Source organism: Artibeus jamaicensis, unplaced genomic scaffold, assembly GCF_021234435.1.
Source record: "Artibeus jamaicensis isolate MK-2021 breed Jamaican fruit bat unplaced genomic scaffold, CSHL_Jam_final contig_332, whole genome shotgun sequence".
In the NCBI taxonomy this organism is placed as follows: domain Eukaryota; kingdom Metazoa; phylum Chordata; class Mammalia; order Chiroptera; family Phyllostomidae; genus Artibeus; species Artibeus jamaicensis.
Window position 1 is genome coordinate 31,369,834 of NW_026521788.1, and position 23,028 is coordinate 31,392,861.

Below are 23,028 nucleotides of genomic sequence, written 5' to 3' on the forward strand. Positions count from 1 at the left end.
TAAGGGCTGTGTGCATTTACACCACTGATAGTTATCTCATCTTGCTCTTCACAGGGGTTGTGCCAATGAACACTCATCCCTCAGCCTTTCAACAGTGTGTTGTCAAACTTCTGTGTAAGAACTATATCTCAGTGATCTTTTAAAATTGCATTTGTACTTGTGAGGGGGATTCAGTATTTTGTATACGTTTAAGGACGATTGGTATTTCCATATCTGTGTATTCTTTCTTCTACCTGTTTTTTTTCCATTGTGCCATTGTTCTTTTCTTCATCCCCCACATCTAAGAACTCTTTAAATATTAGGGAAGAGAATCCTTTTGTTTGTGATAAATACTTTTTTTTCTATCTATCATTTGTCTTTTGAATTTTGCAGTGATGTTTTCTGTCATGCCGAAATCCTTGATTTTTATGAGGTCAGATTTTCTTTTATGTTTTCTTGTTTTGGAGGCATAGTTAGAAAAGTCTTCTTGGTATGCCCCCAGGAAAATGATAATCCATCATTTTAAAGGGACCAGGTGATCTGTCCTTCGGGCCCACATGATGGAGCTGCCTGGTTGGTGGTACAGCCTGGCTCCAGGCTGGCTGTGGCTAGCTGCCAGTAGGGGAGCAGTGACCACCACAGTGAGCCATCAAGGGGGCCAGGATCCACAGAGATGGAACGGAGGACCCCGGCACCCCAGAGGCCATGCATCATCCTCCCTCCTGTGGCTGCCCCATGGTGTAGGACCCTGTGGCCTCATTGCCCCCAGCTGTGCAGTACTGGCACTGGCCAGCCCACCTTCATCTGACTGTGCTGAGGGACAGCCACGCATTGTATCTGGGAGAGAGTTCCAGGTGCAAGGGCAAAGCTTCTGGCCAGGTGGCTTCTTGGAAAACCTTCGTAGCATTTATATGCTGGTGAATCAGATTCTTTGCTTAAAAACACAGGGATAAGAGTGAGAATGTGTGTGTGTGTGTGTGTGTGTGTGTGTGTGTGTGTGTATTTGCTGGTATTTATAGAAGACAACCTCCTCTTGCCTTCTAAGGAAAATGAGTCCTAGGAACCAGAGCAGTTTTGCCATTGAGCAGTAAGGAAGAAGCTGAGTAGGGTTGTAAGTGTGCTGCTTGATAAAAAGGAGAGACTTCTGGGGTTGCTGAGGGGGGGAAACCCCAAAGTGTGGATCAGTGGGAGCAACACTCAAAATGGGGGACGAAAAAGAGCCTAGGGAAGCAGCAGTGGGAAAGGTGTTTAGAGTACAAACTCCACTGCTGATTGCATTATGCCAATGCAATGGAACCTCATCTGCTATCTTTCTTATAACAACTTCCCTAAAGTCACACTGTTCACCACTGTGTATGTGTGTGTGCATGGATTCATTTTAGGGCAAATGCAAATATAAACTCATTCTGGGGTTTGCAAGGATGTGCCAAACTCAGCATCAAAGTGCTGGTGCAGGGCAAATTAGAGTATGTGAGAGGACAGCTCATTTTATAAAAACGATGACAACAGTGGTAAATTATAAATGCCATGACCAGTAAGTAGATAGCAATGAAAAAGTGAGAATTTATCAGGTTCTGTCCCTCAGTTGGAAAGGTGAAAAGCTGTGTTTGTTCAAGCTAGGCCAAAGGCCTGCCCTTCATATGCTGTGTTTTCTTTCCATAGATCAGTGCAGTATGATCTTGCTTCATATTAACTCAACCAATAGCTGGTGTGTGCCTGTTACGTGCTGTGTGTTGCTGAACTCTAACGGTGCTTCCTGTCAGTGTGGCTCCAATATAACAGGGCTCTTATGTGGCACAGTCTCTGTGTGCATCCAAGAACCACAGTTCAGACCCCAGAACAATTAAAATATTGGCTTATTTGTGAGCAAATGTCAAAAATATGTCCTTACTCATAAATTCTTCAAGTGCCTGTATAGTCCTCACTCTCAGTACCTTCAGCCCCTCGCCAGATCCCCTGTGAAATCTACCAAAAGTCAGCCAGTGCAGTGCTCTGTTCCCCCTCCTTTATCTGTCCTTATCCTTTTAAATTTTTGGCAGTGAATCTCAGCCACACCCCCAGCAAATCAAGGATTTCCAGTTTCTCTCTGCTCACTGTCCTGATTTCATCTCACAAAAGCACAGAAGGGAGCAGCTGGCAAAGGCAGGTGTCCCCTGTGGAAGGCTGGGGAAGGGATCACACTGAGGAGCAAACCAGAATTTTCTGTAGTGGGGCGTGGGTGGGGGATGGAGCACACTCACATGCTAATAGGTTTGCTCCTGTTACACTGGGATCCTTCCTCCTGGATGCTCATGTTTATACCCTGGCCATCCCAGAGGGAAAATACGCCTTTTCTTTCCCTCAGACATCCCCTTCTGTTTTCTTTTCTGCTCCCACCTGTGTGACTTTTTTCAAAGCAAGTGATAACAATTTTCTTTGGGGAAAAATAAAAACAGCTGGTACATTATAATCTGCAAAGTGCTCTCAAGTACCTGGACTTATTTAATCCTCTCCACAGGTGGCTTGAGTGTGGCCTCCCTCCCTCCTTTCCCCTTTCTCCCCCTCCCTCTCACTCCTTCTCTTCTCCCCTCTCCCCCTCCCTTCCTGACTCTCCCACACTCCTCTCTCTTCTCAGCAGGACTTGGGAGCGCCCATTGCGACCTGTCTCCAGAGAAGTCATAGTCCGCTGGTTTAAGGAGGAGCAGCTGCCTCGCCAAGCTGGCTTCGAGAGGAACACCAAATCCATCGCTCCCTGGTTCCATGGTAGGACAGCTGTCTGTGCCTCAGGGCAGACACCTTTCACATCTCCACCTCTTCTTGAGACTGGGAAAGAGATGCGGAAGGACTGTTATAATCAGGGGAGTAAAGGACTTTCAACTGCTAATTTCATTCTGCCCCACAAAAACGGGAAAATCTCCCAGGGTTAAGGATCAGCTCTCCTGGCTTACCTGGGTGAGACTGGAGTGGACAGAAGTCCTGTGCTGTCATTTACTTGTGCAGTGAGGGTGCTGAGTTCAAGGCACAAGGTCTGATTTCCCCAGGGCATGTGCTGAAATACAAAGCAACCTTTTCCATTGCCCTAGGAGGCCAAGGCATAACACCTCTGTGCAGGAGCCTCGGAGAGTGGAAGCACCAGGGATACTGAATGTGCACTCCCTCTTTCTGCTGGGAAGGAATGAATATGACTGCTGCCCACTGCCCTCACCTCACAGCGTCCTTGGCCATCAAAGGCCCCTCAGGGGTGTCTTCTCTGTACTTACTAGGGCAATGAAATCTCAGTGGACCACAAGTTCCTGGTGGGCCGGGTACAAATCTTGTTGTTTGAGCCTGCGTCCTCAGGTTCTGGCCATGGCCTGGCATATAGCAAATACTGGTTGATTAAATGACAGAGTGTCTGCACGAAGAGGTCAGAGGTAGCTAAACATAGAACCTTAGAGCTGGGAGGTTCCTGGAAGTATTTTGTTGCTTCATTTTTACATATAAGAAAACAGGGCTGGAGAGGGGAAGAAGTTTCTGTAAGATCACAAGAAGACTTGTAAGGTCGAGTTCAAGAATGTATCTCATGGCTCATGACCCCAGTCCAGTGATCTGAACATACAGGGGGCTCAATCAGGGAAGCAGGTTTGTAATTCCAGCAGAGACTTGCTGCAGAGAAATAGGAAGGGCTGCTGGTCACCACACCCTCTGTATCAGTTCGTGAGTGCTGTATAACAAATCACCTCCACATTGCCTGGTATTTCCTCTGCATTTGTCTCACGTCCTGGCCAGCTTCCAGGTGTTATCAGTTCCATCCACATTAAGAGATAAACCCAGTGTCATGGTAGGCACTGGAGTCTCTGGGATCTTGAGGGCTGTTAGGGAGCCTTCACAGATAAGCTCTGGACATGGCTCTAGCTCCGAGAAAGGCAGCTGGAATGATTAGAAGAAATCATGCAGCGGGGAGCAAAGCCACGTGCACCTTCATTCTCACTTCCGGGAGCCAAAAGAGTTTGTGAACTATGAAGTGCAGACTGCAGCCATACTCTACAGATGAGATGATTGAGACATAGCACTATTAAGGGATTGCCCAAGGACACAAAGGTCACAGAGTCACCACCCAGTCCAGGTTGTAAGACTGTCCTTATTGGTTTCTCTTTCATTCTGGCTCCTGTACAAATCATCTTCCACAGACCACCCTGAGAATCTTTTAGATATAAGTCAGATCCTGTCACTGCCTGCTCAGTACCCACTACTTTCCTTTATACTTGCAATGAATTTCAGACTCCATGCTGGGGTCCACAAGGTCCCAGATGATGGGCCTGGCTTCCAGCTTCATGCCATACTCGTTTCCTTGCTTTCATAGCCTTGGCTTTTTTCTGTTCCTCAAACAAACAAGCTGTTCTCAAGCCCTTTGCACTTGCCATTGCTCTTTCTCTAGCTTTTTGCATGGCTAATACATTCCCATTTTTCATCTGAAATATCCCCTTCTCAGAGAGGCCTTTCCTGAAAACTTTATCTAAAACAGCCTTCACCTGTTTCTCTCAATTCACTGTATTTATTTCTCATCCAGTTTTTATTTATCTTATTTGCTTAATGCCTATTCTCCTACCTGATTGTAAGCCTATGAAACTAAGGCCCTTATCCATTTCACTAATGCCTGCCACAGTAAGTATCCATGGGAAGAATGGATGAAGGCAGAAATGATGTGTCAGAGGTGAGACTAGATCCCAGTCTTTCTAATTCCTAAGAACAGCTCTTGCTCCTCTGCAGTGGGCCCTTGTGGGTGTGTGCAATCCCTCAGGGCCCAGTGAGTGAGGCTGAGCTGGGAATAGTAAAAAAACCCAGAGCCACACGTGAGGTTAGGCTAGCCTTCTTGGTTGGCCGTGTGCTCACTGGGGCCAGGGCCCTATGCCTTAGGCATCTCTGTATTCAACCCTCACCTCTGCTTTCCATCTGCCCAGAAACCAGACCGAAGCAAAGTCACCATTTTTCTATGTTCCCACTGTTGCAGAGCTCTCCAACTCAATTAATAGCATCTCCACTGCATCGGTCAGATTATGCTTGGCTATGCCATCATGAAAAATGATCCCAAAGTCTGAGTGACTTCCACCAACCAAGGCATGTCCAACAAATGTTACATGCCCATCGGGTTGTGGAACTTGATGTAGGCCTCAGACTGAAGTTGCTGCTTCTCTTGAAACTCCAGTGGTCTCATGACGGAGGGAAAAGAGAGGCATGGCAAGCCACATACTGGCTCCTGAAGCTTCTGTGTGGAATTGTCACACACCATTGTTGCTCATGCTTCTTTGGCCAGAGCCAGCTTGACCTCTGTGATGTAGATGAACAGTTTTGGATGATAGTACAGCCTATTATAACCACCGCCCACTTTTAGGCTTCTTTTTACTCTCTGGCCTCCACTCATCCAACAGGAGATAGAGGGGCTTTCTATTGCTCAGAAAGAAGACAAATCAACTTTCCTGGGTGACTTAACTGTGTGTCCCTGGAGCTTGTCCCAGGGATTCGCTACATCTCACCTCTGTCCCAATTTTGTGTCCCTGTAGCTGCTGGGAGAGCTTCTGTTTGAGTTACTGCTTTCTTTTCATCCATGTATTATTATAACCATGGAAACATGACACCAGCATCTTAGGCACCACATAATGCCACTCAAATTTTTGTGGGACGGAGGTTTACAGGGCATTGGTTGCTCTGTGGATTGAAGCAGATAATGGAGAATGGAAGATGGAGGTGGAGATGCTCAAATTTATCTTTAGTTTTATTTTCTATCCTGATTAAAAAACAAAACATGAGTTTTATATTGTCCCAGAACAAACAGAACCATGATTTCAGTCTTGCAATTTATGTAACTGATTTCATGTTCTTTTGACATTCTACCATAAAGCATGCAGGAAAGTTGCTAATATGTGGCCTGGAGCTATTTAGTGACAAAGTTTTCATTGTTCTGTAACAGAATGAAAGAAAAAGGCTCACATATGGAGGGTGGCCAACTCCCTCTGCTTGGAAAGGACTATGTCATATTCCAAGATAATATTCTTTCCTCAGTTTTAGTGTCAAAATGTCCTATCTTTTATGACTTGATGGTGATAGTAAACAGTAGTTCTTTTTATATATTGCCTTTGCTCAGAAGCAAAAAGGTAATAGCTCCATGTTGGTTTCCCAACTCTTTAGAGTAACTTTACTTATACCGAAAATCCCAATGTCTGGAGCTGCTGTACAGTTCAACTTTTTTCCTAGTGTAGAAATTTCCTGATAGTGTTCCTGGCAGGACTCCTGTACTGATCCTATGGAGACAAAGCCCACTGTCCCCCAGGCAGCCTAACACCGGTCCTGCTGTTAGGGAGCCTTTGCTGCAGGCTCTGCTCTCAACTGCTGCTGGCAGAGCATCTTGGCTGGCGTGGCTCTGCCCCATGTGTCTTTCATGCTCCTCCTGGGACCAGCAGGGTAGGCCAGACACACTCTTCTCAGGGGGCAGACAAGTGGCTGCAGGCTAGATCTTGCAGTCTAGTCTTTGAACCAGCACACCATCACTTTCACCTCGTGTCGTTGGTCATAGTATGTCTCAGAGTTGAAGGTTGGGAAAATGTATTTTGCTCCTTTTGTGTGAGGAACTGCAAAACCATGTCAAAGGGTGTGAAGACAGAGTGGAGGAGAATTTGAACAATAATATAATCTATCGTAATCCTAATATAAACTGATTTCCCCTCTAGGTATAATGTTCCCAGTTAATTTAGTTGGATTTTAGTTGTAGGTAAAAATGACTACTGTGACTTCCATTTCCATCTCTTCCCTCAAACTCATTTGCATGTGTTGTGGTGTAATGCAAAGAATAGTGTGGACAAGGGGTCTGATGATGCAGGCCCACTCCAGAATTGAGCAGCTCTGTGGCCTTGGGTGTGTCCTTTAAATTCCCATCTGTTAAATTGGGATTATAACTTTGACTTCACAGGATACTTATGAAGATCAAGACAATACATGTGCTTTGCCTGCCATGACGAGCCATGTCAGTGTGACTGCTGATATCTCCTCGAGTCGGAGGTCAACCACCAGAGGCCTCATGTTCTCTAGGGAATAGAGTTTGGGAAATGGGGTCTGAGCACAGAGTGGGTGCCAGGGGGGCGGGCTTCCTGCTGCTACCATGGGGTTCTTGATAGAGTCTCTTCTGTTAAAAAGAGACATAAATTGGTAAGGTCATTCCTCTTTTCTCCTTCCTCCATTGTTACATCCCAGGGCTTATAAGAGAGACTTTTAGTTATCTAAAAATACTCCTGAGAAAAGTGAGTGCATATAAGCTTGGCTTTGGGGAAAAGAAATCTATTTTTGTACTTCAACATGTATCCAATTTAGGAACATCCTCTGTGTGCATATTGGCTCAGTTGGAAACCATTTCTCTTCCTGAGTTTTACTTGTAGAAAACAGTCACGATGACATCCATGGTTTATTGTCTTGGCAACAACCCTCTCGCTGTCTTGAGGCTCGCCCTTAGGGCTCAGCAGGGAATGGAGCTATGCAGTGGGTGATGTAGTTGGTCTTGGAAAACTATTCCAGCAGGACCCTGCTCAGGGGCTGGGAGTGGATCTCAAGGATGGCCTCACCTGCACTCTGGTGGGGTGTTATTGTTGAGATTTTCCTGATGACCATGAGGCAGGAACTTCACTGGGAAGGAGGCACTTCCTACTCACATAGACAGTGTGGTCTGCAGAGAGCTCAGTGGTTGGGGTGACTTACCATGCTCCCAAGTGGCATGGGCACTGCTTCCTACCTTCCCACACTGTAACTTCAGAGCATATTTGGAGGAGAGTACTGTTGAAGGTCAAAGGGCTGAAAGGTTCTAGAATGGCCCATACCTTCAGACCCCTTATTCTCCTTTCTCTTGGTCACAACATGGCCAAATGTGTTTGAAGGAAAGGAAGGAAATAGTCACAGTAGTAATTTTTAATGATTACCTGGGGGATGTTTGTCTTGGAAAGGAGAGACCTTGCAGAGGGATGGACTGGGGAGTAGAGCTGCCAGTTTTCAGGCTCTGGAGTCCTGTCTTGAGAAAGGGAGATTTTTAAAGAGGACAGAACCAGGATTTGGGACTAGGTGTTCTGAAGAGACACATTTTACTTCAATGGAAGAAAGAGCTTTTTGATGGTTACAGCTTACTATTGGGACATCTGGCTGTCTCGTGGACTTTTCAGATGGAGGCCTTGAAGCTTTCTGCCCTGGCATCTATGATGCAGTGTGATTCTGATGCCATGTTCTGCTGTCATTGGCCCTGCCCCTGCCAATCCTTCAAAGTTTTCTCAGTGGGTCAGGAGCATTGGAAAGGTTGGCCAGGGTGTGGGAATCTGTGGGCTGAGGAGAATTGAGGGTTTCTTCTCCTGGAAACTGTTGGGCATGTTTTCCTTGCTCATTTCTCTATTGTTGAAAGCATTTTGGTCCAGGAGCTGAGGCAGTGGTGACCCATCTGGATGGTCTTTCTAGGAGTCCTGCAAGTTAAGGGCAGACATACCATGCTGTCCTACAGGAAAGCAGTTCCCAGAGAGGTTGGAGGAATTGTGCTCTAGGAGGCAATGGCTGAGTGGGAATGGATTCCAGGCTTGACCCTTTAACCACATACACTGGGAAGTCATTTGTCTGAGCTGCACAGAATAGGAAGGAGTTAGACTATCTGAGCAGCACTGATTGTCGGTTATCCTTCACACTCTGTTGCTGTGCAGTCTTGTATGTTTCCCTGGGCTGTGTGGATGTAGAGTGGTTTGATGGGCACCGTCTCATGGGCATGCCCAGTTGCATCTTGAGCTAGTCATGGTTAGCCCTTTACAGGTGGCCACACTGAGGCTCAGGGAGCTCTAGAAACCAACCCTTCTTCACCCAGCAGTAAGCTTGGGAGCCAGGACACAGTACAGGGTTTTTGGCTCCTAGTTTTTCCTACTCTGTTCTGGTATCTCCTTGAATACACTGCTGTCCAGGGAAAGGAATTGAGGCAAAAAAGTACCTCCTCTGGATTTATAATCCCTTACCATATATTCAGGTGCACTTTTGTGCACAGTCTGAACTCCTCATTTTAATCTTGCCCTTCCTCATTCTATAGCCTTGCAGAGCAGACCTGCCACTGGGCTCCTGGCCCAGCTTGAGAGAAAATGTGAGAATGTCTTGCTTAATCTTTGTGATTAATTTCAGGAGTTGGAGTATCTGGGGCTGAGTTGCAGAGGATGCACCAGCTCAGGCCCCTGTCCTCAGCTTCTAGGATCAGGATGAGAATGGGAAACTATGGTGAGGCTTTGGAACCTGTTTAGAGGTGGCAGCTAGACTGGGGGACCTGGCAGTGTGGACTCAGGTGCTATATCCATGTTACACAGGGAACAGCTGAAGAAACCAGAGATAGAGAAAGTAATAACACTAACTTTGTAGTGGTGTTATGGGCATTAAATGCATAATAATTACAAGTGTTTAGAACATGTCTGATGTGCAGTAAACGCTCCCATTTGTTATATGGAGTGAGTAAACATGTAGCCTTTGGAGATGCATGTCAGGATTTGAAGCAAATAAATTGTGGCTTTATAGACTGCTATCACTTGGAAAGAAAGGAAAAGTTAACAACAAATGACTCTGCACAACAGGACCATGATATATATTTAATCTAAAAAAAGTGCAAGTCTGAATTTTTTTCATTATGAATATGGATGCCCTTTTTGAAATGTTTCTTTAAAGCTGTGTGGGGTAAGTCATGTGCCATTTGGAAGGATGGTTAACATGTCACGATCCCTCATGTCAAGTTAGATTGATAATTTTCCTCTCTTACCCAGAATTTGGAATGTAAATTTTCCACCAGCTCTGATCCCAAATGCAAAAATTTCTAAAGAAGAAAAACGTAGGTAATTTGACCTACTTTCCACTTAAGTCTTTGCTTAAGCTGTTCCAACTAAGAAATAAAGGTCTCTTTTTTTTTTACTTAAAAAATTGTGTACTGGCTATAGTCTCAGAAAAGTATTACACAAAAAGTGAAATTACTTTTTGCTTTAAGAAAGCATCAATGATAATGGTGTTTACAAGATTTTCACTTTTTTTCATCTTTCTATAGTTCCACACTCTTGATTTCAGACCCTATGCCTCCTATCTTCCTAACACTTTTAGTTTGGATATTCTGGTGAGAGCTCTTTGGTTTCTGACCCACAGGTGTGTGTAACTAAGATGTGGGGAAGGAGCAGGGGTTGGGGGACCTAGATGACTTGGGTTTGATAGAACTGATTTTTTATTTTCTATTTAGGTTTTTAAAAGCAGAGGGTAACAGTAAACAAAGATGTGATTTATGTGGATGTAATTGCTTTCATCATCTTCTGATAGTTCCATCATATTTTTGGTGGTTACAAAAGGTCCTCCTACCTCTCCAACTCCAGGAAGTCCCTGTCACAGGTTGGACCCTTCTTCAACTCCAGGAAGCTGCCTTTAGGTTTTCTGTGCTCCAGGCCCTAGAGTCTAGTTTCTCACCACTCCTCAGCATAAGCTCATCCCAGCCCTGGCACCCAGGTCTCCAGCCCACCCAGAGCCCTTGGGCTCATGTTTTTGTGAGGGCAGGCATGGGGTTGAGTGGGAAGGCTTGGGGCTGGGGACACAGTTTCTGTCTTCAAACTGTTAATGTCCTCCACCATGTAAAGAGCCTCAAGGCCAGGACACGGACCAGTTGGTGAAACCACAAGGTGCTAACTCTGGTTCAGTCTGAGTTTTTAGCACTTAGTTGCCCTGAGATGGAATAAATTCCCTCTAGGAGTTGTGAGCACCCACTGCTGGGGTGTATAAACTGAAGCCAGACAGCCCCTCAGTCAGGACCATGAAAGTGTGAACCATGCAGGGTGATGGGCTTAGGTCAGATTACGTGAGCCTTTCCCTGACTTCCCACCATGAGCTCTTCTTTCTCTGCTTGTCTGAGAAAGAATTGTGCTGGCTTTGACATTTGCTAGAGAATGAAGTCTAGTCACGACAGTAGTTGAGAATTCTTTTTGAAAGTGAAGACTCATGAAATATTTATACTTAATTATTAAACGTTTATCAGAATCAAATTACCTTCTGTTTAGTATTTAATTAAATTCTTTATAGATTCACATGCCAGGGTCACTTGCTTACAGGCTCCATTAAAAATAATGGTGCTGCCTTTGGGCCTCATGAGTCACACTCCCTTTCACTAGCCCCGAGGGGTGCACCAGGCAGGAGGGATTCCCCTGTCCTGGGATCATGCATGGGATCAGCACAGCTTGTGTATGTAACTGATGTATGTTTTCTCATGTAAGCATTAAAAATGCACTGTCTTTCTGCTACAGACAGCGAGGCTCTACCTACATTTGTGCTGCCATATTTCAAGCGAAGAAAATGCAGTTCTACAATTTTTCTACAATTTCTATGATCCCATGAAGTCGTCACCTCCCCTCTTTCCCCTTCAGGTGATGGGGAGAAAATAAACTTGAGTCCATTTTAACTTCATTCTATTCAATGATTTAGACTGTTTCGTTAACTCAGTCCCTTTGGGGAAAACTAGGTCTTTAGAATTTCCTCTTCCCTCTCTCTGCTTCTCTCTAAAAGGGCATGACAGCAGCTTCCATTCCCTGTGGGAAGGAGGTAAGGGGTAGGGCTTCCATGCAGATGTGCAGACTTCATCCTGCATTAGGGATTGTGGCTGAACGGGTGAGAGAGACTGAGACCCAGGACCCTGCTCTGCTTCCAAGCCCTATATCCTGTCTGGGCATGTATCCATGTGGAGGTAGACAGAGACACCTCTTGGACTGGTGGCTTCTGTAGGCAGAGGTCACCTTGTTCCACTCCTTGGGTATGAGCTGATTGGTATCTGTGGGGTGCAATTGATTGGCTGCACCTATGGGGTCACGCTGGCTTTTATGTTTTAATTCATTTATTAAACATTACTTTGTGCTAATCTTGTGTCAAGTAAACATTGAACTTCCAATATTTTATTTATTCCACACACTACTGTCTGGAAAAGGTAATGATACTAGCAATTAGGTACACAGTACTTACAGTGTACAGGCACACTTCTATGTACTTCACATATGTTAACTTATTTAATCCTTATCGTATCACTGTGAACTTGTTAATGGCATTAGCCCCATTCCATAGATGAGGAACTGAGGCACAGAGAAGTGAGGCCACTAGTCTGAAGTTCACTGTTAGTAAGCAAGAGCAATGGGTTCAAACCCTGGTGGTCTGGCTTCAGAGTCCATGTGCATAACCGTGATGCAGTGCAGCCTTGTTGGCATCCCACAGATGAGGATTAGAGCCCCAAATGTTTCTTTCCTGTCCAAGAAGTCCCCTCGAGGATGACGAGATGGCTGTTCCTTTGGGAGACATCGGGGCACCTCTAGATCATGGGGCCAGCTGTTCCAGCTGCCATGCTTTACTCCTGGCTGGTGCTCCTCCTGAGGAGGAGCCCCACCCTTCCCATAGAATACCTGAAGGTTGTCTTCCAAGTGTCCATACACTGCAAAGTCCTCATGCAATAAATGGAGTAAAACAGGAAATTGTTGGCATATGGCATTATTGAATTATCTGAGCAGGGACACTGGGAGGCAGGCTCCCTGTGTAAGGCATTTAAATAATTAATTTGCTGATTATTAATATTATGCTTGTGCTAAGTACAGGGCATGTGACAGAGAACAAAACTGACAACTTCCCTCATAGAACTTACATTTACTTGCAATTAACAAACAAAAAAACCCACCCAATATAATAAAAAAAATTATTGGCTCCTGTGACTGAAAAATCCAAAAGTAGGTCCAGCTTTGGGCTTTGCTTGATTTGGTCCAAGGACCTGGCCTCTCTCCATCTTTAAGCTCTGTTGCTCTCTGTTTCATTTTCATTTTCAAGTAATACCAGTTGTGACTGTATATTTGTATTTTCTTAGCTCAAAACCAGCAGAAGAGAGAGTTCACTTTTCTTTCAACAGTCCCAATATTAGTCCCAATATTCTGACTTGTTCAGTCTGGTTTGGACACATGCCCACTCCTGAACCAATCACTACAGTCAGAGAGATGAGTCTTGGGTCATATGACCACCCCTGGTATGGGGCAGAGTCTATCCCATTATGGCTGCATAGACTGGATGAGAAGGTATGGTTTCCCCAAAGAAATTCACCACTCTCTATCCTTAAGAAGGACAAATGGTCCTGAATGGGCAAGACCAATTGATGTCCACCATAGCGAGGAAAACAGCCTGTGCTGTCTCCTTGTGGAACTGTCAGCCCAGTCAACAAGACTGGCATAAATCAAATAACAAATTTATACTTCCAGTTGAGGTTAGTGCTACACAGATTCCTGTGTAGCCAGTTTCACAAATCATTCTGCTGAGTAGCTGGTGCCCTCTGTCATGAACCGTGGCCTTAGTGACTTGAAACTGGCATGTCAGCTTGGAGCACACAGGCATGGGCATGGAGTATTGCCTCTTGTGAATAAATATATCTGGAATCAAGAAGCTTGTCCAGTGAAACCCTTGTCTCAGCAGTTAAATTTCATCTGGAGTTATAAAAAAATGAAGGCGTTTGAACTCATTCATCACAATCTCTGTGGCTTTAGGATGCTTTGAGAAACTATTGAGAATGAAGAGCTTAATAATTCCAGCCTCCTTAATGATATCGTCTGGATAGCATGGCAATAAGAAAGAAAAGTCACAGAAATGAATGAGAAATAGCTAAGCAGTAATGGAGGAGTTGTCAGCTGGTGAGGCGTAGCTGCAGTGAAAGCTTTAATAAATATGCACATCAGACAAATTGAAACCCATAAAAAGTAAAAGGTAGTGTCTGGGCAGCCTGCATTTCTTTCTGCTCAGGGAGAAGTCCTAACTGAAATAAAAGGAGCTCACTTGGGTTACTATGGTTCAGTTCTGAGCTAATGATTTCAGGGACCAGTATGGAGGTGGAGGAGCTGGAAACCAAATCCCAGATCTGCTTTAAGATTTGCTAACATGTGGATTTATTGGTCCATTACAGCACAGCATTTTTTAAAAGTATGCTTCAAGTGCCTTTCCTTTCTTGGGGATGCTGTTGATTAGCACAAATGAAGTAAATATTTTGATAGCAAATGTGAAGTTGTTGGCAGTGTTTGAGAGCATCTGCATGGAAGGCAGGGGGATGAATAAGCGAGGTGTCAGAAAGAACACACCATGGACTTGTGCTCATAGTGCAGTGGCAGAGGAGTCAGGAGCTGTTGGCTGCAAACAGCCTGCCTGTGATATTAATGTGTGATGTTGGGAAGTGAAAGCAAACCTAGACTTCTCTGCTCTGCGGGCGTACACCTTCCCTTCTGTGTTTTCTGCCTTTTCATCCTCACGGATGCAACCATAGGAAAAGGGATGCTACCCTGAAGGGTGTTAGTACCCTGACCTTGGCCATATCTTTTTCTACAGAGGCCCAGTAGGGGGTGCTGCAGTTAGTTGGACATATTTTGTGCCTAGAGGAGCGTGGGGTACCTGTGGGTTGTATTGGGTGCACCCCTGCTTTAGTGCTTGTCAAGAGCCCTGATCTGTATGTTGGCTTTCTGCTTCAGTTTTCAGACTACAGTTCTTTTTGCTTCAGTTGCAGCCCCCTGACTTTTGGGGCTTAGGCCAAGCTGGTTGCTTTGTGTGTAGCGCAGCATGAGCAGCCACCATGGTTGAAGCGTCCATTGTTTTCCCACCATTGTTTTACTTGGTGTGGCCAATAAATAACTTTGGGTGATACAAATGTGAATCCATTTTATTGTTCACAGAAGAAATTCCAAACCTAAAGAAAGGTTTAATCTGAGCCTAGGGCTGAGAACCTGGCCTGGAAGCAAAATCTCAAAGGGCTGATAAAATGCTCCAGGAATAATAGTGTTGCAGTTCTTTTTATACATTTAGAATCAAAGCAGAAAATGTAAGGAAACCTGAAATCCATTGGTGGTGGATTAAGGAGGCAGGAGAAAGCAAAAGTGGAAAAATCTCTATGACTGAATAAAAAGGCAAATGGAGAGACTGTTGAGTTTTTTCAGTAAAAGAAAATTTCCTTTAGCTTTTTCATGAAATGAAAGACATGTTTTTTATTTTCACCAAAAACTTTACTGATTTGGATATTTTGAGTGTGTTGGCTATCTCCTGCTATTAGTTTCTAATGGGTAGAGGCCAGGGGTGCTACTAAACGTCTTCCAATGCATAACACAGCCTGCAGCAAAGAATTATTTGGCCAAAATGTCAATAGTACCAAGAAGAAATTTTGTAAACCATGTTTGACACATTCGATCAGTCACAGCACCTTCTCCGTAAATCTCTTTTTGCATTTCAGTTGCATTTTTACCTTTCTTGAAATAACAAAGCATAAGACACTGAAAATTGTTGTATGTCTTCTTCCACCTTCAATATTAAAATGGCTATACAAAAATCACCAATTTTGATAAGTTTTTTAAAAAATACACGTTGATATGACAGCTGTCAAATATAATCTAACAAAGCTATTTTGAAAAAGTTAAAGACAACTAAGCACTACTAGAGCCATTGTACAAAAAAAAGTAGACAAACTTTTTGGCCAGCCCAATACTTATTTTACATTGGTGGGTACAGGATAGTTAACACTGAACGGTTACAACAAATAGAGATGCTATGCCGGGAACAAGATAATGAGTTTCCTCCTAGTTGTGCTGTGTTGCCAGTGGGTGTGTTTCTGAGGGCTCTGGCAAAGAAAATAACTCTGACATTTTACACTTGATCTTAACCAAGAGTCTGAGAAGTGACCGCTGACATTTTAAAGGTATGTTATCCTAGGTGCACCAGAACAACGGACAGGGCTAGCGTAAGGTAAAGATGAACTTTTTACTAAGGAAGCTGTAGGCCTAGGATGTGACTTCCCACCATGATATGCCCAGGTATGAGTTAATGATCTGTGTGGTTACTTTTGGTCAGTGAGCTTGTCACGCCTGCCACATAGCCCCCTTTGCGTTCACATATCAGTGAAGAGAGATTTACTTGCTGAAGGTCAGGCCATAAGTGGCAGAGACCTGACTGAAACTCAGACTTCTCTGGTTTAGTGCTACTTTCTACAGGATAGTTTACTGAATCATGTGGGTCCTGGGAACAGGCCTATCCAAACCGCACAATTTCTATCTGCAGAGATTTGCAACTATTCCCAGTGCTTAGGCTACTTAGGGTACAGCCCCTGACAAAGCCAGATCTTCTGGGCATTGCTTCTGGAGCCATGGCCAGCTTTACAATTGGTCGGTGCCCACAGACCTGACCTTGGACTTTCAGAACAGCAGTGCCCTGAAAGGCCTCAGCAGGCTTCTTGACTGAATCCTCATGGTTCTTGTTGTGAGCACAGTAAGCCCTGTGTCAAGAGCTGGTTAAGCTAATCCACACCTTGTGCACACTTTCTTCCAGGGCCACCTGCATGTAAAAGGCCTGGAAAAGAGATAAGGATATGGATTGCACCTGGGAGTACAACCCCTATGGGAGAGCAGGCTGCTTACACAGTTCAATAGGAACACAAGCCTTTCACATAGGACTGACATTGAAAAGAAGGCTGTACCTCTCTCCTGCTCTGCCACTTCCTGGTGTGAGAACTTGGGCAAGTAACTCGATTTCTTCAGCCAAATTTTTCACTCTGTAAAATGGGGAGGATAAAAGTGCCTATGTGAAAGGATTACTATGAAGAATGAATGAGTCAGTGTGTATGAAACTTTTAGCACAGTGGTTGGCATAGTGTAAGCATTCCAAAAATGATGGATATGGGGTTATATTTTTAATTAATAACTTATTCAATAACTTTCTTGGGGGCCCAGAAAGTTCCAGACATGAGGATATAGTAGGAACAAAGCAGACATAATTCTTGTACTCAGAGATTTTATGTTTACAAAATTATGATAATTTTTATACAAACTATTGTGTAATTCACCTTTCTAGCATAAATTATATCATAAGTTACTATTTTTCAACAACTTTTTTTCCAGTTGTCAATTAGAGGTCTTTTAGGTCTATCTCCATGTCAGTGGTTCTCAACAGGGGTGGTGGTGATGGGGGGCAGTTTTTTCCCAGGGGACCGGGACCGTTGGCAATGTCCGGAGACACTTTAGGTTTCACAACCATGTGGCATCTAGTGTGTAGAAGTCAGAGATGCTGCTAAACACCCTACAGCATACAGGAGGCCCCCATGACAGATACTATCCAGCTCAAAATGTCAAGAGCACCCATGTTAAGAAACCCTGGTATGTGTCTGGATTTGTATCTATCTCTCCTTTAAACATTTAAATGTTTGCTAGGAGAATATGCAGCAGGCATGACTTACTTACTTTCTTTTATAAGTGATTTCATCTTACTCTGGACTTCTACTTCCTGTTAATGCCTGAAAAAAGAAAAGCCCTTAAAATCTCCAATTAAAGATAATTCTGCCTTCTATGATTTAAGAGTCTCTAAGTTTAACTTGGTTACTTTTAGCAAATATACAATCATTTTAAGCTCGAAGTTCTATCTCTTCCTTCTCAAATGTTCTCTCCTCTTCCCTAATGGTGTCTGAATGCACAGGAAATTCATGGCTTTGGAAGGGAGCCAAAGAAGGCCCTGGTCAGTGGCTCGTCTCTGGACTTTGTCCTTTATTTTAACTAATTTTTGAATGGTCCACAGCTGCTGAAACCACCTGTGACTGTTCAGTATTGAGCACAACTGGGGCTAGTGGGGGGCCCCTTTCCCACACATTTGACTTAACCCTACTTTGACTCCTACTTGGGCTTCTGAGTTTCAGCAACTCCCATCAGCTACTGTTGGCTGAGGTGCCCACCCCAAAGATTATGTATTGGAGTCACCTTGCCTCTTTTCTTCATGGGCCCTTAGGAATCGGGACCTGAATAATCTATACCTTTAAAAAAAACCACTGAGGGTTGAATTCATTGGTTACCTCTTCCATCCCCTGTCCCCATAGTTTATTATTATTATTGGAAGAAGTAAGGCTACTTCTTGTTTCTTTATTTACTTACTTTCTTTAAAAAAAAGATTTTATTTATTTTTAGAGAGAGGGGAATGGAGGGAGAAAGAGAGGGAGAGAAACATTGATCGGTTGCTTCTTGTATGCACCCCAACTGGGGCACCACGACCCAGGCATGTGCCCTGACAGGGAATCAAACTGGTGGCCTTTCTTGCCCAACCAACTGAGCCACACCCATCAGGGCCTACTTACTCTCATTTATCTCCACTCTCCATCCATGTTCCTTTTCCTCATTAATAAGTAGACTTTCTGGTAAGTTTAACCTCTATCTGTTGAAAGTGTTCTTGTGTATTTATTTCTGGGAGATTTATATGTTCTTTATTTTCTTTTTTCTCCTGAAATGTATGTGATTTGACCTGGATACTTTTCTGTGGCTAATTTTGATGTGGTACCTTGAAGGTCCTGTGTTGATTGTTTGTACCACCATTTGTATCTGGGGCTCATGGGGATACCTTGGCAGTAGTTTGGACGTAAACGTAGTCTGTGGACTTGGTTTTGCTCTTTAGTTTCTGTCCTTGTTTTTATTTGGCGATTTGAAGAGATTGAAAAATGATGCTGCCACCATGACCAATTCCCAGAATCTCCCCCTAACACCCTGTACTTACATATATGTGCAGGAAAGGTGAGGTGCTTTAATTAATACCACTTGTGTTTTTTACTTTATCTCGCTGAGCATGCTTATATGAGATCCATGCTCTGTGTAGCTGTGGTCTAATATTTCTAAATGCTGCACCGTATTCCACAGGGTGCTGTCACTGATTTTGCCCATCTATTCCCTGAGTCATGAGTACCCAGATTACCTCTAACTCACCATCACCACAAATTGACCTAAGTATCAGTTAAGTTCCCTGCAATGGACTCTTATGGACCTACATAAGGATTTCTTTAGAAGGCATGTCAGGATTGGAATTGTTGGGTCAGAGGATATACATGCACTTAATTTGCCTAGGGGTGTCCATGGCTCTCCAGAAGGCTGAGCCAGTCTCTATGTTCAGCAGCCTTACATGAGGGTTGCTCTCCCAATGTGTTTCAAATTCATCATTAGAACATGGTAGGAAGTCTTGGATCCCCTTTGCACTCAGGTACTCGAAGGCTGGTAGCCACCATCTTCAGACTTCTCTCTTCAATCACACCATTTCTTTAAGTAGATTGTGGCTTCTTTGTGTAGGCACATAGCACCTGCTAGTTCTCCACAAAAATTGAGGCATAGGACTCCTCTACGTTAAGCTACCTTCTCAGTCTCTCTGGGTTAAGGGTGCATAAGAGTAAGGGAGGACACTCTTTTCAGCCCTTCTTGGACTCTACCCCAGCCCCAGCTCAGGAAAAGCTCTTTCTCTGGCAGGGAATTCTCATAGGATCTATCCTATAGTCCTCTGAAGTAGGTCTATGAATCTCTGTGTCAAACCTCTGGTGATTACTCTGAAAATATATAGGGAGTTTCTAAAATGTAAAAATCACATTTTACTTCTTTGCAAGACTCCTAGCTTGCAAGACTATTTACTCTCTAGCTCAGTGAGTCTCAAATCTGGCTACATATTAGAATTATATGAGAAGGTTTTAAATGTTACTGGTTCTTGGTGTACCCAGAATGAATTATACCAGATTCTCTTGGAGTGGTACAGTGCTGAAAACCATGCTCTAGTGACTCAAGACAGCTAACTTTGACAGTTAATGCTCAGTAGTGATCACTTATTTTAGGTGAAAATCTCCCCACCCCCAAAGGACATTGATTGATTTTTAAATGACTGTCATAGCAGAGCAACAATATTAAAATATTTTTAATATTAAACATTGAATGTATACAGTGTATACACATATGCGTGTGGTGGAAATATAGAAAGCTTAGGAAGTGAAAATTCGCCTATTCTTGGAAGCCCTGTGTGCTTCTCACATTGAAGCCCTCTTCCTTCCACCAGATAGGATCTCTATCTTCAATATTTCGTCCATTATTTCTTTGCTTTATTTACTATTTCTATATTAATCTCTAAAAAAACTGTATTGTTTAGCTTTCTGGACTTTTCAATGTAATATATGAAATCACAATGTATTTATCTTTCAACAAGTTATTAGCTTGTTTTGTGCTTCATTGAAAAAATATTTTTTGAGTGTATTTTTTCATCTCTGTTCTTTGGAGGTTATGCCAGTCTCATAACCTATCTTTAGTGGTTTGCTTAGGTAATTTAACATGCAAACTTAACATATTCTTTTTTAAAGTATATTTTATTGGTTATGCTATTACAGTTGTCCCATTTTTCCCCCTTTATTCCCCTCTGCTCTGCACCCTGCCTCCCACCATCATTCCCCAACCTTAGTTCATGTCTGTGGGTTATACATATAGGTTCTTTGGCTTCTCCATTTTCTATAGTATTCTTAATCTTACCCTATTTTATATCTACTATTCATGCTTCTTTTAAAAAGTATATTTTAATGATTATGCTGTTACAGTTGTCCCATTTTTTCCCCTTTATTCCCCTCTGCTCTGCACCCTGCCTCCCACCATCATTCCCCCACCTTAGTTCATGTGGATGGGTAATACATATAAATTCTTTGGCTTCTTCATTTCCCATACTATTCTTAACTTCCCCTGTATATTTTGTACCTACCATGTATGCTTCTTATTTCCTATACTTTTTCCATTTTTGCTTCTTATTCCCTGTACCTTTTCCCCAATTCTTCCCCCACTCCTACTGATGACCCTCCATGTGATCTCCATTTCTGTGAATTCTGTTCCTGTTCTAGTTGTTTACTTAAGTTGTTTTTTTTTTAGGTTCAGTTGTTGATAGTTGTGAGTTTGTTGTCATTTTACTGTTCATAGTTTTTGTCTTCTTTTTTCTTAGGTAAGTCCCTTTAACATGTCATATAATAAGGGCTTGGTGATGATGAACTCCTTTAACTTGACCTTATCCGGGAAGCACTTTATCTGCCCTTCCCTTCTAAATGCTAGCTTTGCTGGGTAGGGTAATCTTGGAAGTAGATCATTGCTTTTTAAGACTTTGAATACTTCTTTCCAGCCCCTTCTTGCCTGTGAGGTTTCTTCTGAGAATCTAATAGTCTTATTAGAACTCCTTTGTAGGTAACTGTCTCCTTTTCTCTTCCTGCTTCTAAGATTCTCTTCTTGTCTCTAATCTTGTGTAATGTAATTGTGATGTGCTTTGGTGTGTTCCTCCTTGGGTCCAACTTCTTTGGGACTGTCTGAGCTTCCTGGGCTTCCTGAAAGTCTATTTCCTTTGCCAGATTGGGGAAGTTTTGCTTCATTATTTGTTGAAATAAGTTTTCAATTTCTTGCTCTTCCTCTTCTCCTTCTGGCACCCCTATGATCTGGATGTTGGAACATTTAAAGTCATCCCAGTGGTTCCTAAGCCTCTCCTCATTTTTTGAATTCTTATTTCTTCATTCTGTTCTGATTGAATGTTTCTTTCTTCCTTCTGGTCCACACCGGTGATTTGAGTCCTGGTTTCCTTCCTGTCACTGTTGGTTCCCTGTACATTTTCCTTTATTTCAATTAGCATAGCCTTCATTTTTTCCTCTAATTTGCGACCATATTCAGTCAATTCTGTGAGCATCCTGATTACCAATGTTTTGAATTGTGCCTCTGATAGATTGGCTATCTCTTCATCATCACTTAGTGGTATTTTTTTGTAGAGATTTGATCTGTTCTTTCATTTGGGCCATTCTTTTGTCTTGATGCACCTGTTATGTAGTAAGGGGCAGAGCCTTAGATGTTCACCAGGGTGGGGCAACCCACATCACTGTGTTGTGACACAGTATGTGGAGGAGGGGTCCGAGAGGGAACAACACTGCTTGCTCCATTCTCTGCTGGTTTTCAGTCACTTCCTATGCTACTCACAATCAAAGTGGGCCCTTCTGATGCTGATTCCTGAATGGGTGGGTTTGTGTATGTTCTAGGACCCTGTGGGTCTCTCCAGTTGAACTCTCCTAAGAGGCTGGGAGTTTCTCTGCTGCTGCCTCAACCCCTACAGATGTTTTCAGTCAGAGACTTTGAGGCTTTATTTCCCCACACTGGAACCCTGGGTTGCGTGTCCTATCTCTGCTCCCCAGTTGTTTTTCCCAGTTAATTTGCATACAAATGTGGGACGGCCCAGTCTACAAGCTGCCACCTCTTCCAGTCCTCCAGTCATTGCCTTGCCATGACTCCTCTCTGCCTGGCTGCTGCTCTCTGCCCCTCCTAGTGGTCTGGATGAATGTTTCTTCTTTAACTTCTTGTTTGCTGGACTTCCACACAGTTTGATTTCCTGTCAGCTCTGTGGTTTTTTTTTTTCAATTTGTGTTTGACCTTGTTTTTGTTTTGTGAGGAGGCACAGTGCATCTACCTACACCTCCATCTTGGCCAGAAGTCCAGTCATTAGTCTTAGTGTGTCTTCTTTGTAAATACTCTGCTTTTTCTCTCTAGTTGACAAAATGAGAGACTGAGCAGCTTTGTGCAGTTTCACTGTTATGTGTCTCTAATTAATTCTCCATCATTTGCTCTTTAAATATTGCCTCCTCTACATTCTTCTCTCCTCTTTGTGATTCAGATTTTACATGTGTTAGACTTTTCATTTCAACCTCCATGTCTCTTAGCCTCCTGAGACTTAGATTAAATTCTTCCATTACATTTTTGTAAATGTTCCATGGATCTGTCTTTCTTAGTGTTCACTGTGACTCTTCATTCACCTTATTCTTTCTTCTCATTTTTCACCTCATCATCACTCCTCACTGTTCACAGAGTCTACCCAGCCTTCTAGGCCCACTTCACACCCTCCTGTGTTACTTCTACAAAGCCTGTCCTGACTTCCATAGGCCTCATTAGTCTCCTCCTTCTTGTGTGTTTCACAGCACTTAACTATCCTCTTCATGAGACAGCATGGTATAGATCAAAGAGCACTGGACTTGGAGTCTGAGGACCTGAGTTCAAATTATAGCTCCACCACTTAATAGCTCTGTGACCTTGGGTAAGTCACTGCTCTTGTTGACCCTCAGTGTCTTCAGTTATGAACTGATGATGGTAGGCTCATTAGGAAGACTGATGAGATGAGGGCCACATGGTGTCCAGATGGTACCCAGTTCTAGCTCTGGCATAAAGCTTCTCATGTGACTCTCACTGGGTC

The 23,028-nt window shown here is 43.5% G+C and overlaps 1 protein-coding gene across 2 annotated transcripts in view; it reads left to right on the forward strand.

Moving 5' to 3' along the window:
* Window positions 1-23,028, forward strand: part of SH2D4B (SH2 domain containing 4B) — a 116,019-nt gene that overhangs the window by 85,580 nt on the left and 7,411 nt on the right. Inside the window, exons 6-7 of one of the 2 annotated variants that reach the window (XM_053663988.1) lie at window positions 55-114; window positions 2,594-2,721. In XM_053663988.1, coding sequence (XP_053519963.1) covers window positions 55-114; window positions 2,594-2,721 — 188 coding nt within the window. The remainder of the gene's footprint in view (window positions 1-54; window positions 115-2,593; window positions 2,722-23,028) is intronic. The other variant, XM_053663989.1, reaches the window with a different exon arrangement.